The following is a 13,898-nucleotide window of genomic DNA, read 5'->3' as shown; positions in this document are numbered from 1 at the left end:
GACTGGCGATATCAAACAACTATACATTGTGTACCATAAGTCCATGGCGTACTCCCTAACGGACTACATAGTAACTGCCCCAAAGCAAGTGTCTTCTGCATGTACTCGCCAAAGTCAGCAGGACAAGATAAACAACCCAGGGTGAACGAAAACGAAGATGTACTCGACAACACAACAGATGCTACAAGGCGGTACGGCGTCGTAGGCGACACAGGCCTACAACGATCGTGTGGTAAGCAGTACAGCAATAAGTTCAAACCAAGATTGTTACGACGAACGTGAAAGCGAGATCAGTGTCTAATGAAATACGAAAGATGACCACTCCCCAGAGGTAGGAAAGGGTATACACACGAAAGGACAGGCACACAACGCTTGTGCGGTGTTGTACAATCTAACAATGCTCAATCTTGTGAGGGCGGTGCGTGAGATGGATGGAATGTTCAATGCTGTCCAGAATGTCAGCTCAATGACAACCCTGCTCGGTGCATAGCACGTACCACGCTCGGATAAATACGGAGCGGTTGGTGGTCTAGATGGCGAATCTGACATACGGCTCTCCAGTCTCCTCCTCTGACTTTGCGTAGACGCTCCCTGCACGATAGCTACTCAGGCGTTTCGACGCAAGGAAGGCCGGCAGGTCCTCCGACGGCGTGCGCAGGCAGTCAATGGGGATGATCCCCCTCCGGCGCGTGCCCACCTTCTCCGCATACGCCCACCCGTCGTTGAACCGCCGCAGCATGCGCACACGATCGCCCGGCGCCACAGCCATCTCGTCCTCCATCGCGGGCACGAACGGCCTGCGGATCATCTCGACGCGCGCAAAGTGCAACGCCGTCTCCGCGTCGACCGACTCCGACGTGCGCGTATCCGGCTCTGCGCTGGCGGGGTCGCTGAACGGGTTCTCGGGCGCGGTCGCGTACTCGGAGGACATGCCGGACTCGAACATGCTGTCGGGGCTGACTACGCGGGTCGAGGCGCGACTCTGGCGGCGGTAGCTGGCGGGGAGCGCGTCGTCCGCTCGCGACTCGGGCGGCTTGGGGAACTGCCACGCCTCGGAGGGGCTGAAGGGGCGCACGGACATGGAGCTGGGGAGGCCATGGCTACTCGTGCTGACGGCGGCGCTCTCAGGGCAGGACACCCAGGCACCATCCTCGCCGGAGCTCTTGTCCATGCTCTTCTGGCTGCCCCAGCTGGTGCGGTCGGGGCTGCGGATGGTAGGCAAGACGTTCGAGCTTGCGAGCGAGGCGAGGGAAGGGGTGAAGACCATGGAGCCATTGAGGTGGCTCGTCCAGACGGGCTTCGTGAGGCCTTTCATCTCCCGACCGACAGGCGGGACGGAGAGCTCGATGCGGGAGGAAGGCGCGCTGCCTCCGGCGGTCGCGCCGACAGAGTCGCTGAACGTCTCCCAAGGCGCGTGCGACGCGGCCGGGCCGAAGCTGCTGCGCTCGGTCATGTTGGCAGTGCTGCCATTGGGATGATCGGTAAAGAATTGGGAGCTGGTGATGCCGGTGTTCCCGTAGACGGTTGTTTGTCTACCGAACAGCCAGTTTCTGCGCCTCTGGACGCGCTTGTTGGTAGACCGCCGGCGTAGTAAGAGGAGGATGATGCCGACGAACAGCAGGACTAGAACCACGACGATGGCTGCAATGCCTCCTCGCGTGAGACCATGGTGAGATGTAGAGGTAGACGTCGTGCCGGATGACGAGGATCCATCGCCGTCAGAGCCCGACGAACCCGAGCCATATGTTCCCGAGCCTTTAGAAGACGAACCACTAACTGCCGCACCTGTTGCTCCAACGGCAGCAACAGTGCTAGAGCCAGCTGCGAAGCCGTACGTATATGCCGTTCCGCTGGATCCTCCAGTGAACGCGTTACCCACGGCCATGGGCACTGCCGTTGTCGACGTTCCCGGCTCAGCTGCCTTGCCGCCCGACGTGTTTCCCGATGGTCCCTGGCCGTTGGCGTTACTGGATGCCTGTGCAGACGACCCAGAGACGACAATCGAGCCTGAGTGTGAGGAGGAAGCCGCGCCAGCGCCTGCCGCGACTGCACTTGATTGAGATGATCCGGCGTCAGGATTTACACCAGCTGAAACACCAGATGCTGCCCCGCTAGATCCTATGGTCGATCCAATGCTGCCACCGCCGCTGTCGCTGTTGTCTCCGGACGCGCTGCTGCCTGTCCCGTCTCCACCGCTCGCTGACGAGGAGCTAGAACTACCTGTTCCATTGGGCCCGACACTGCTGCCCGATGAGCTGCCATCTCCATCTCCACCTGCGCTCGTCCCGGCAGAACCACCATCGCCGCTACCGCTGCTTGACCCGTCACCTCCACTAGAGGTATCACTGCCAATAGAGCCGCTGCCTGAGGACGACCCCCCACCTCCCGGATTATCTCCGCTAGAGCCTGTTGGGCTCGATGCGTGCGCGGTGCTGGTCGCTTGCGTAGGAAGTGCAGCAATTGATGTGGGTACGGCAGTTGTGGAGGTCGGAACTGCAGCAGGCGTAGACGTAGGTTGTGCCTTGGTCGTACTCGTCGACGACGCGGTCGACTTTGGCCATGGCAGGCCGCCGATCAGAGGGGAGAGCAAAGGTCCGAGGATGGGAATGGAGGGGATTGGAATGGGGAGGTTGATGAGCGATGGGTCGCGTTCCTGCAGTGCCCTTGTCTGCGCATTGTGTATTCTCCTGGTCTTGCGAGTGCGCGCGTGCATGGTGCCGTTATGTCGTAACGGCCGAAGCCTGGAAAGAGTGTGGTACAAAAGAATGTGAAGGCCGGCTGGCGGAAGCTGCGGTGCAGCGCACTAGAAGAGGACGAAGGGCAGGATGCCTAGGGAGCCTTCCAGCTCTGATGCAGATGCGGACCTGGGAGAAAAGGCAAAGTTGTCGGGAGAGACGCGGGCAGGATAAGCAGCGACTTCTTTCCCTCGCGAGCGTGGCGTGTCGTGTATACAGGCTTACACTTACATCTCGCGCTTGAAGCGCAGCCCAGCGCGGAGTGTGCTCGAGCGAGTCGCCTGCGCTATCCCACATGCGTCCGTACCGAGAGCAGCCGAGCCATTTTGTCTGCAGGCTGATCTGATTTCCAGCACACTCGCGGGACCTTCGCTGAGTCTTGTTTGACTGTCCGCATCAATTGAACTCTTCAGGCCTGAGTCGCCGCCGAGGTCGCCGCTACCGACCTCCAGCGTTGGATGACCTCAACAGTGTGCTTGCCTCTTCAACTTGTCATTGCAAATGCACGCAGAGACGGCGTAGGCCTAGTGCCAAAACCGACCTATTGAATGTCCCGCAAAAGCAAATTAGGACCACAATAGTACTGTCGCGAACTGCAGCCGGCGGTCTGCCAGGGCGGAGAACTTCCCTTACCTGTCATGGGTACTCTTAGCTCCCTCGCAGGCCTCCTTTGCCGCACGGCAGCAGCTACTTAGAAGGCGGACAAGCAAACAGATACGATGCTTGGCGTCGTACGACTGCACGTTTAAGTCGCTCCTGCAGCATCTGTGGATGTGCTCTTCTTCAAGTGCCATAACTAGAGTCTGATGCATGGGAACTTCGTTGACTCACGTGAGCAACGCGTTAACGTCGCGTCCCAATTTGAATGAAGAAGGGAGCCTGACCAGCGGACCGAGTGAGTGCTTGTGAGCGCTTGAGCCTGGATGTCTGCCAATGGGTCGAGCTCATTGACCACACAAGCCGACAGAGGCGGAGCCGTGATGGTCGTAGAACAGACGTTCAATTACATAGCTAAGAGTTCGAGAGCGAACAACCCCTACGTACTCAGACCCAGGTGGCCTGCTGTGGCTTCGACGTCATGGCGTGCTATAGATGGAAACCACGAAGCCGTTGGTCCCGAGCAAGCACAGCTCGGAGCCCGCATCGGCGGGACACACTGCACAGGGGACTAATGCGCTTGCGGACACTCTGAGATGAAGCTGAAGTTTGCAGTGAAGAGTCGAGGATAATCCCAAGAGAGAAAGTCGCCTAACAAACGTGACAGGAGGTAGCGCCACCGAAGACAGTGTGAAGGCTACAAGTACATAGATGAAGGAATATATCACCAGGCTCGAGAAAGCCGGGCACGCAGCTCGAGTAGCTGACCACTGCACTAGTGACTACAGTCGTCTGCATCATGCATGTTGTCGCATGCGCGCGACGAAAGGCTTGTTTAGCCCTCTTTGCCCTGCCCCGATGCACCACCAGACCTAACAGTCCCGTTGCCTATGCAGAGTGCGTACAGTGATCCACGACAATCCTGGCCACCGTAGTCAGGACACCCAGCCTGCATCCTCGTCACGAATTCTGGAGGGCTTTCAGCACAACGCCATCACTGGTCCCGACAGAAAATTGCGATCGCTTAAAATCGCCGATAGAGAGGTGAAATCGATGCAATGTAGGACAATATTGTCCCGTGAATGCGAGGTCATAAAAGGCTGAGAGCCCTTGTGAAGAGGCGCAAACATTGCAACACGTCGAACTGTCAGTCATCTTACAAAGGCTTACAATCAGCCGCATGTATTGCAGGAAAAAGTAATGCGGCTCAATTAAGCCACGGCGCGATCCAGCACTGAACCGAACCGTGCGAAGTAGTACTGTATGATTCCCGATCTGTCCATAGCTTGCGGCCAGCCTAGACTGCTCACGAAGATGCATTCAAACGTTATCTCAAAATATGGTATTGATCATGTACAGTAAATCTATATACACAGACAGCTAGCGAGACGTAGAATTAGCGAGGTACGCTACTTGGCAACGTGTCCGCCGGATCCCCTGTAGCTATAGAAGGCTCTACCATAAGTAGACGCCTCAGTACCTCATTCGTCAACGGTCAACTGTGTGTCTAACAGTACATACCTCGTCACAAGCACGAAGCTCCTGGTAATATAGTAGATCATCAGCATTCATAATCGAGGTCACTCACCGACTTCAGGGTCCTACAATCATGATCGCGCGCCAACAGTGCCTGCCGGCGCGGGCAGCCAGTTGAGCGGACTCACCTTGCAGCCACGGCTGCTCAGATGGCTCCCGACCGAGTCGATGTCGCAGTGTTATGCGACCAGCAGCGCACTCAAAGGGCCCGCGTCGTGGCCCTTTTATGCGCTGAGTCCATGCCACGGCGTGCTTTACCGATGTGTACCTCTCCGAAGCTCTCGCTCGCCTCCAGACATGATCTTCGCGGGGGAAACCGGGACATCTTGAGGTTGCCGCCCAGTCAGTCATGACAATAACAACGCCTCGATCGCACTGGAGGCATGCTAGCCACCAGGAACCCGCCTAGACACGGAGCGGGTTTGTGCGCAGTCAAAGCGGTAGACTAACTTGACAAGGCCCGGACAGGGTCAGTCAAGCAAACCGGCGCGCTTCAGGCAGATTGATTGCCTACTGTGTAGTGCAACCCAGCGCAATATTGTTTGTGCATTGACATTCTGCTCGCGTGTGTCAGATCAATTCCCAACGCCGCGCGATATTGCAGACCCCTTTGCATTTTCACGCGTAGTATGTACCAATTGAACAGTAGAGTAACTATTGACGTCGATTGTGTTACATTGCATAGACTCGTGTTTACTGTTATTATTCCCTTGATTGCAGAGACGCGCGATCATACGCGATTTTTTGACCGTTCTAGTGATGGCCAGGTATTCCGAACATTCCGGACGATGGGTGCGGGCACTGTAGCCATCCTGCATGGATGTGCCGTAGCGGAGGTGGGGCGGGGACTCAGAGCCACAGCGCTACCCGCCGCGATTTTGCGAACCGATGTAAGACGTCCGAGAGATGTTTGTGGCAGGAATGAGATCTGCCACTGCAGTGTCAGCTATCTTTGCTGGGACGATCTAGAAGTGGGGACGAAGTCCGTAGAACCATCGAGACACGACAGAGCAGCTCCACAGGAATCGCACGCGATAGCATTCTGGTGGGTTTGTCAGTACGTGTACACAAGATTGAAAACACCGAGTACGTACATACGAGTCTCCACGACACTCAAACCTCGCCGGACTCGATCCTGCGAAGTAGGCCGCGCCGGCATGCACACTGTGTGGCAAACTCCGAGTCTGCAAGGCTACGACACCAAATTCGCGCGGTGATGCTGAGCCTAGTATTCCCCGCTGTTCTCGCTTTCTGCCAGCGAGGTCGACATCGAGTCGGGGCTCTTGCTGCATGATGACGACTTACCCACACAAGACAGTTTCCGACGGGCGGCGTCTGTTCACTGGACCCCCGGTATGTCAACCATACCGAGGGTCCAGTGCACAGACGCTTTCCGGCTATTTCGTTCTGCAACGGAGACCGAACCTGAGGTTCAGAGCAGTGTGCGATGACTTGCAAGTCTACGACGACACGTGGGCGACTCGGACGCTCGGTTCGTTTCTTGTTGCATTGATACACGTAAGGCGAACGCCAGACCTTGATCCGTCTGGTACCTGCACGACGGTACTAGAAAGGTTAATAACACCGCTCCTACGTCCTACCAAACGCGTGTGACCGGTCATTGCAGGATTGTCGCCACGATGAACGCGCCAGCTTGGGTAACGGCCGACGCAGTAGGTTTGCGCGCGGGGCTCCGACCATTGAGTCGCGCTCGACCGCGAGTACGAAAGGCACTGGGTTTACCGACATTGTCCAGGACGTACGATCTGACCGTACGGCGGTGTTGTTCTGGACGGGACGATCGACCTGGCAAGGCGAAGGATGTGCTTATAGGCGCAATGTCGGGATGACCGTGCCTGTCGAGTCGTGAGTCAGCCGCGACGCACTCGTCAATAGACAGATGTGCACTGAATGTCTCCCGTCTCACAAGTACGGCCAACGCGGAATATAAATTGAACCTGAACCTTGAGCGACGTTCTAGGACCATCATGAGTGTGTTGTATAGAGAACGCGTAAACAGATTATACGCACGCAGGAAGCCCCGGTCTACGGCTTGCAAAGGTCTTGAGGGTCTGTTCAATCGCATCCCGTACAGAGTGCCCATGAAGGAGTACGTCGAGCCCAGCGCATATAGCAGAACGAAAACAGCTGCAGTCAACCTGTGTAATGTCACATAAGACCCCTGGGTTATCTCGACCCTAGTGCACCGGAACATGATCAAAGGCATTCAACGGTATCAACTGCGCAATACCGGAGCAACATCCTCGCCTCCATTCAACGTCGACAGCGGAGACGCACAGCGATCAACGATGCAGCAGCATTTGTACCAGGTGATCGGCGTAAGCGCAGTGCGACAACGTAAACGGCTCCTCGTGCTATTCAACACCGGAGCATAGGCCTGCCAGTGGCTTCGCAGCCCGAGCGCGCAACTGACGGGTCCCAGGGATCGATGCGGTCGTTTCGCTGAATCAGTCGACCTGCAGTACTGCAAGAGCACAGAGGACACTCGTGGCCGCCGAGGGTGCATAACGCAGTAGTGCTATAGCCATGAACACGGCCTGCGACGGAGATGGCCCATGCCGCCGGCGGCACAGTGGAAGTCGCGGGTGTCGCCGTGCACGAAGTTCGGCGACCTATCGAACTCGCCCTGAAGATCGTCCCTCACCAGGTATGTTGCGTGAAAATAGCCGTTCTGGGGCCGAGCGCACCGGAAGCCAATCTAGCATAAACAAGCAGGCGGGCGGATATGGCGCGGAACGACGCTATATGAAGCGCGGAAGGTGACAATCCCGCGCAGCAGAAGTGGAAGTGCAGATAACAGACAAGGAGAGTTTCGGCTCACGCATTGCAACATCTAGAGCGCAAAGACGACACGCGCCGGCGTTGGTCTGGACGATCCAAGTTGAATGGAAGCTATACAGCGGCTTGGATCCGAGAACGACAGCACTACTTTGCGCGATGCCATTGCATTGTCATCCCACGTAGCGCGCAAATACCGCGGAAGGGACCTCGCATCAATGGGCAGAGTATTGGAAGAAGTAGTGCAAGGTTCACGGACTCAGCTCGGCCGATAGCAATCTAAGTACAGCGCAGCGTTGAGCAACACCGGGGTCCAGTGAGGATGGCAGCGGCGGCGGCGTTGCGTGGCTGAGAAGGTCGAGCATAATCGTCGAGCTCGAGTCGGTGATGACGGGGACGCGTCCAACGGGCCTGGCAGAGATGTAGATACGCGGCCGTGAAAGCAAAGCACATTGTCCCAAAGCGGAAGGTGGGGTGCCTACCTGGGAAAAACGGGTTGTGTGCGCAAGATATGGGGTCAGATAGAGCCAAACGGCGGTGCTTCTGCGAGTGCAACCACGCCCCTCTGCCGTATGCCATACAGTGTCCGCGTGGGGACCAAGACGAAGTGGAGACGGGGGTTTGCGACCTCATCGTCATCGCGCCCTGCTCGGGCAGTCATACGTACATTTGAGCGTGTTCGCGAAGACTGGTACTGGAACCAAGCTGTCCACCTACGGCATTCCTGCCGCCCCAAAGAGCGAAACATACCCGCGCCGTATTGATGAACACGCAAGTAGCGACCGGGAAGGAGCCCTAGATCTGAGCAGAAGGGGACTCGCGGACATGCGAACCCGCTACCGCCGTTTTCGGTCGCCATTGTGTTGGAAGGAACGTGCTTGGCCGAACGCGCGCATGGCAATTTTGATCTTGGGCATGCGTGTGCAGCTGGGCATCGCGTCACCCCTACGTCCGCTTGACCCGAACGAGCGTACCAAAGCAGCGAGGCGGATGCAAATGTGGGTGTTGGTGACCGAAACAGGAAGCTTGGGCGCGTTCAGGACGGTGTCACTCAGGAACCGAACGCCAACACAAACGCGATCCGCCTTCTGTTCTGACATGTTAGGGTGCACGGCAGGACAGAACTCGTTGTACGCGAAGTCACCCGGCCACGCATGTGGTCCGTGGCAGACTCGTCGTATGGCGCCGTGACGGCAGACAACTTGAATGTCATGATGATGGCACAAAGCAGGGTCGAGGAAGCACCATCAAACGGGATGTAAATGGAGCATCGATTGCCTTAGTCCTGTTTGGCCGTTTCGAGGTACGCAGGATGAGTGTCAGCAAGTTGCTGGTCGCTTATCATGCCACAAGACGGCGTGGTACCAGGTCGCACCCCAAAGATAACCAGCCAATGGTGTGGTAAAGACGCGCGGAAGATGAGGTAGGAGGCGCTGTAGTCGCGGACTCTGCGAAGGTGAACGTCATCAGAGGTTGTGGCGCCGCCCAGTAGGATTTACCGAGTATGGTAAGGAGACGCTCGCTTGACTCTGCACCTTCTCGCCATGCGAACGGGCATTCATTTTTGTGATGAGTCTTCTAAGTGGGCAAACGTTCGTAATGGCCGATCGTCCGTGGCACCGTCGAGGCTTCGCACTACTCGACCCCTGGCTGTGCGGCGGCGTGCGCTGGCCCGGGCCCCGCTGCGGCACCCGGAGTGAATTTGTAGAGCACGGCGGGCGTGCCTGCGATGTCATGACCCCAGGGCGCGGCGAGGGCGCCCCGGGCGTCGGCCTGCGTCGGTGTGCGGGCGTCGGGGAGAACGCACCCCGGAAGATACACGGCCTGTCGCCGTGGAGCGCTTCTATCAATAGGCAGAGGCCCCCGATCTGGCGGTGCGGATGGAGGCCAAATGAGGAGTGCGCCCGAATCGATGCTCAGCTCCTGCACCAAAGAGGAAGGCGTCGTGGTGGGGCTGCCGCCGAACCGACTGCCAAGCGACACACAGCCCCAGGCGCTCCGGTTCAGCTTTGCTCGCGCCACCCCATTTCTACCGTCCCCGGGCGCTTTCTCGCAGATCGCTCCACCTCCTTCCTTTCTCGGAAAACTGCTCGTCTTTCGCTGCGCCGATGTTCGTCTCCACAGACAATGCTTCGCATAATCTTTGCACCCCGCGCGCCACACGGCGTTTGTCGAAAACATATATAACAGGCTGCCCTTGCTGCCGTCCTCCTCAGCACTCGAACATACCCACTCCTCCAAAAGCTTAACATCTAAGGATCCTCCTTCGCCACACACCTTCTACACCATGTCTACCGAGTCACAGAACGTGAAGACCTTCTACGCCGACGCCGTCCTCTTTGATATGGTACGTTGTCTTCACTCACTCGCTCTCGGACTTCGTCTGACCCCTACTCGCACAGGACGGCACCCTCACCGACTCCATCTCAGCGGTCGAGGCGGCATGGGGCAAGGTCGCAAAGGACATTGGGCACGACCCTGCCTACGTGATCGCTGCCACTCACGGCAAGCGCGCCGTCGACAACCTCGCCCAGTTCAAGCCGCACATCAAGCAGCACGAGATGGACAACGAGGTGCAGGCCTTCGAGGAGTCGATCCTCTACTTCGCCGACGCGTACAACCTCCACGGCCCTGGTTCGCGCCAGAACTCCCCCGTCGCCACACCCGCTGTCTCGGGCGCAACAACACCCGCCCTCACCCCGGGTAACTCCGCCCCCTCTTCTCGCAACTCCTCGCGTGCATCGTCATTCGTCGGCGGTCTCAGCAACCTCACCGCGTTCCGCCGCCGCCCATCATTCCTCCACCGCGTCAGCAGCCTGCTTGCAATGACGCCCGACCGTGCACGCATCGCTGAGTCGACCGTGGACGAGGACGAGGAGAGCACGTTCGCTCAGGAGCAGGACAAGAGTAAGCAGGACAAGCTTCACCAGCTGCAGGCGTGGCAGGAGGAGGCCGCAGCGGTCGACCGCTCCGTGCGCATACTCCCTGGCGTGAAGAGGATGATTGAGTCCATCCCCGAGGGTCACTACGCTGTTGCGACCTCCGGCGCAAAGACATATGGTACGTCCCTTCGCTACAGTCTCGTTCTCGAGCTTGTTGCTGACTCAATTACTCTACAGCGTACGGCTGCATGACCCGTGTGGGCATCACCCCTCCGCCCGTCACCATCACCGCCGACGACAAGCGCCTTAAGGCCGGCAAGCCCGCGCCCGACCCGTTCTTGCTCGCGGCGGAGTGCCTCGGCTTCGACGCGAAGAAGTGCGTCGTTTTCGAGGACTCGCCCTCCGGCATCAAGGCCGGCGTCGCGTCGGGCGCGACGGTCATCGCCGTCTGCACGTCGCACGAGAAGGAGAAGATCGAGAACGCCGGCGCGCACTACCTCGTCGAGAACATGGACAAGGTCAAGTGCGAGCCCGTCCAGGTCGACGGCCAGCTCAAGCTCAAGTTCACCGTCTACGACGCCGTGTGCTGATCGCCCGAGCTCGGCTGATGGCCCGTGCGGCGTCAGCGTGTTGTACATCATGTAGCCCTAGCCTCCTCTATGCTCCTCGTGCCTTCGTCGCTTTCCTTGTTGTCCGCTCACTGCCAGACAGTTGTACTATATAATCCGTTCCATAGACGTGCACCATGACTGATACCACTGCAATTTGTTTGTTCCTACATACTATTTGTCCGAATGCGAGAGTTTTCTCCGCCTATGTCTTTGAGTTTGTGAGTGCGGGAAATAGTCTGGTCATCGTGGCAAACAATCAACGCAGGCAAGTGACATTGGGCTAAGCCGATAGTACATCACATGTGCCCACTAAGGTACGCTGATCCTTACATTGAGCTCGATCGTTCACGAGCCCACAACTATAAACAGATCGACACTAAGTACCGCTGTAATCAATTCAGTACACGTTGTACTCGAGGTCTAAGCCCTGCTGAGAGACAAAGACTAGAACGAGCGCTACATTTCACGGGGCCAGGTACATCACCCTCTCCAACACGCGACCCCACTTGGCAACGTCCTTGAAGTCGTCATTCCACCCACCTCGCCAAGCTACTAGTACGATGCCATCTGGACGGACGAGGACGGCACCCTCCTCACCGACGCCGCACTGCCGCGCCCATTTTCCGTCGACGTCCACCCAGTCGACGTCGCCGGCCTCGCCAGCGATCTCCACGTGCACCAGCGCGCTCTCCAACTGCTCCCACCCGACCCCACGCCGGCGCGCGAGCAGAAGCATCTGGCGCAGCGGGATCAGGTCGACCACAGCGATGGTGTGCGCCTCAGGCTCTCCGGCCTTGCGGAGCCATGCATGCGGGACGTGGTGCCCCGGGATAGTCGAGGGGTAGTAGAACTCCGTCGCCAACTCCCCGTTCTCCGTCAGCTGGCCGTCATGCCTGCTCGCCGCGCCTTCGCCGTCGAAGTACGCGTTGAGCGCGGCCCAGTTCTCCGCGGGAGTCTTGTCTGCGCTCATGCCCAGCGCGGCGTCCATGACGAGGCTGTGGCTCCGGAGGTTGTGCAGGCTGGTGCGCCCGACGCGCTCGCCGATCGGCTTGCGCTCTGTGTCGTAGCTGTCGAGAAGCGCGCCGTACTTCGCCTCGTCCTGCAGCGCGAGGTCGAGCTTCCAGATCAGGTTCGCGACGTCCTGCACGCCCGTGTTCATGCCGAGCGCGCCCCATGGCGGGATGCGGTACGCGGCGTCCCCGGCTAGGAAGACACGCTTGGTCGCGCGATAGCGCTTCGCGTAGATGGCGTTAACGTTCCAGGGGCTGAGGCTGAGCATTTCGATGGGTAAGTCGGGGAGCCGTAAAGTATCGCGGATTCGTTTCACCGCGGCTTCCTTGTCGAGGCGTTCCGAGTGTGTAGCACCAGACATACAGACTAGGACCCATTCTTCCTCCACCTCTGGACCGGCAGGCCATGGGCCGATCTGATAGAGGAAGCCCGTCTGCATGCTACCGCCTAGGTCGGGGTGGCTGAACCAGGTGATGAAGTTGCGAGGGTCAGAGTGGGACTTAGAGAGAGGGGAACGGAAGTGGGCGGTCACCATGTTGTAGATGTCCTTCTCGCCGAGCCAGCGTACGCCGAGCTTGTCGGTGAAGCTGCGTCCGCCGTCTGCGCAGATTACGAAGCGTGCACGGACGTCCTCCTCGGACTCCTTGCCATCAAAACGGACCTGAAGAACGGCGTAGTTGTCAGCTTCTGATCCGCGTACGTCCGTGACCTCTGCGCGGTACTTCAGAGCTTCAGGGTTAAGCTCCTGCGCCCTCTGCTTCAAGATCGGCTCCAACCTGATCTGCGGAAGTACCACGTATTTTCTGGGACTGTATCTCGAGAATTCCTCGGCGTAGGGGCCTGCTCCCCACGCATAACGAGACGCAATCTCCTTGCCCTCGGGACCGAGACTCGTGTACCAAGCGGTGCGGCCTGTCACTTCGGGCGGTCCAGAGACAGCGTACACGGTTTCGTCGATGCCTAATTTCCGGAAGATCTCCGTGGTGCGCTGGTTGATCCCGCATGCTTTGGGATGGATGGAGGTGCACGGCCGTCGCTCGAAGAGAACGTGCGATTTGCCTCGGACAGAGAGGAGGATGGAGGCGCAGAGACCGACAGGGCCGCCACCGATAATAGCGACGGAATAGATCTCGGAGGAACTGGACATGCTTGATCTTCAAAGGCATAGATATCAGTTACAGCGACTGGCACTCCGACGACAGGGTTTGAGCCAACGTACCTCTCAAGGCTGTCTAGCCTGCTCACTGTTGGGTGGGGTGTCCTCAACCCGAGATGTCTGCTTAAATGGTCAAGAGAGCATATGCGCCGTGAGGGGAAATGGGCCTTTCACGGAAACTACGGTAGAGTTCATGCATCTTACGATTGGCCTGTATCAGCGCTGGCCGCTGGGACAATATGGACGACTGGGTCAAGTTGCACATCAGGATAGTTGGCTCAATGGAGGGGAGCGAAGGACGGATTTGGGCTGGTATTCAGTGTATACGTACGTATTGGCCAAGCGGGGCAAAAGGACGGGGACCGTGAACGAGCAGATCAAGTCGTTGAATAAGTTTCATTGAATTGCTCGGAGGAGGAGGATCGCGGCAGATTCGAAGCAGCAGCATCAGGGAATCCCCTTCAGAACGATAAGCGATTTCAGTGTTTGTAGATCATCGAAATATTGTGCCACTTTACAAGCGCTCGATAAGTGCCTACAGTCGCCTCACCAGATTTCACTTCAGCATCGT

General features: G+C 58.1%; 5 protein-coding genes across 5 annotated transcripts; 3 read left to right on the top strand and 2 right to left on the bottom strand.

The window, feature by feature from the left end:
• Window positions 1-529: 529 nt before the first annotated feature.
• C8Q71DRAFT_700857 (uncharacterized protein) lies at window positions 530-1,081 on the bottom strand (the record flags this gene model as incomplete). Its single annotated transcript, XM_047920151.1, has 1 exon — window positions 530-1,081. One exon carries the CDS (start codon window positions 1,079-1,081, stop codon window positions 530-532), a length of 552 nt encoding a protein of 183 aa, XP_047782700.1.
• A 922-nt stretch (window positions 1,082-2,003) lies between these two features.
• C8Q71DRAFT_327882 (uncharacterized protein) lies at window positions 2,004-2,876 on the top strand. The gene is made up of 2 exons (XM_047917852.1): window positions 2,004-2,477; window positions 2,567-2,876. Exons 1-2 carry the CDS (start codon window positions 2,121-2,123, stop codon window positions 2,729-2,731), a joined length of 522 nt encoding a protein of 173 aa, XP_047782699.1. The 5' UTR covers window positions 2,004-2,120; the 3' UTR covers window positions 2,732-2,876.
• Window positions 2,877-8,399: 5,523 nt separating this feature from the next.
• Window positions 8,400-9,047, top strand: C8Q71DRAFT_327765 (uncharacterized protein). Its single transcript, XM_047917850.1, has one exon. It carries the CDS (start codon window positions 8,493-8,495, stop codon window positions 8,856-8,858), a length of 366 nt encoding a protein of 121 aa, XP_047782698.1. The 5' UTR covers window positions 8,400-8,492; the 3' UTR covers window positions 8,859-9,047.
• Window positions 9,048-9,735: 688 nt separating this feature from the next.
• On the top strand, window positions 9,736-11,365 carry C8Q71DRAFT_803130 (HAD-like protein). The gene is made up of 3 exons (XM_047925967.1): window positions 9,736-10,014; window positions 10,070-10,727; window positions 10,787-11,365. Exons 1-3 carry the CDS (start codon window positions 9,955-9,957, stop codon window positions 11,137-11,139), a joined length of 1,071 nt encoding a protein of 356 aa, XP_047782697.1. The 5' UTR covers window positions 9,736-9,954; the 3' UTR covers window positions 11,140-11,365.
• Window positions 11,366-11,425: 60 nt separating this feature from the next.
• C8Q71DRAFT_736720 (FAD binding domain-containing protein) lies at window positions 11,426-13,795 on the bottom strand. Its single transcript, XM_047922570.1, has 2 exons — window positions 13,391-13,795; window positions 11,426-13,325 (listed from the first exon to the last, which is right to left on the bottom strand). The coding sequence occupies exon 2, from the start codon at window positions 13,316-13,318 to the stop codon at window positions 11,624-11,626; it is 1,695 nt and encodes a 564-aa protein (XP_047782696.1). The 5' UTR covers window positions 13,319-13,325; window positions 13,391-13,795; the 3' UTR covers window positions 11,426-11,623.
• Window positions 13,796-13,898: the final 103 nt, after the last annotated feature.

This window comes from Rhodofomes roseus (assembly GCF_022264815.1).
Source record: "Rhodofomes roseus strain CIRM-BRFM 1785 chromosome Unknown C8Q71scaffold_3, whole genome shotgun sequence".
NCBI classification, from domain to species: Eukaryota; Fungi; Basidiomycota; class Agaricomycetes; order Polyporales; family Fomitopsidaceae; genus Rhodofomes; species Rhodofomes roseus.
This window is presented reverse-complemented; position numbering and strand designations above follow the sequence as displayed.

What these genes read in the sequence shown, in the direction of transcription:
- C8Q71DRAFT_803130 (XM_047925967.1), top strand. Translation starts at nt 9,955, where the DNA reads ATGTCTACCGAGTCACAGAACGTGAAGACCTTCTACGCCGACGCCGTC. An exon ending in ACGCCGTCCTCTTTGATATG is followed by an intron (nt 10,015 to 10,069) that starts GTACGTTGTCTT and finishes CTACTCGCACAG; the next exon opens with GACGGCACCCTCACCGACTC. An exon ending in CTCCGGCGCAAAGACATATG is followed by an intron (nt 10,728 to 10,786) that starts GTACGTCCCTTC and finishes ATTACTCTACAG; the next exon opens with CGTACGGCTGCATGACCCGT.
- C8Q71DRAFT_736720 (XM_047922570.1), bottom strand. Translation starts at nt 13,318, where the DNA reads ATGTCCAGTTCCTCCGAGATCTATTCCGTCGCTATTATCGGTGGCGGC.
- C8Q71DRAFT_327765 (XM_047917850.1), top strand. Translation starts at nt 8,493, where the DNA reads ATGCGAACCCGCTACCGCCGTTTTCGGTCGCCATTGTGTTGGAAGGAA.
- C8Q71DRAFT_327882 (XM_047917852.1), top strand. Translation starts at nt 2,121, where the DNA reads ATGGTCGATCCAATGCTGCCACCGCCGCTGTCGCTGTTGTCTCCGGAC. An exon ending in CAATTGATGTGGGTACGGCA is followed by an intron (nt 2,478 to 2,566) that starts GTTGTGGAGGTC and finishes TGGCCATGGCAG; the next exon opens with GCCGCCGATCAGAGGGGAGA.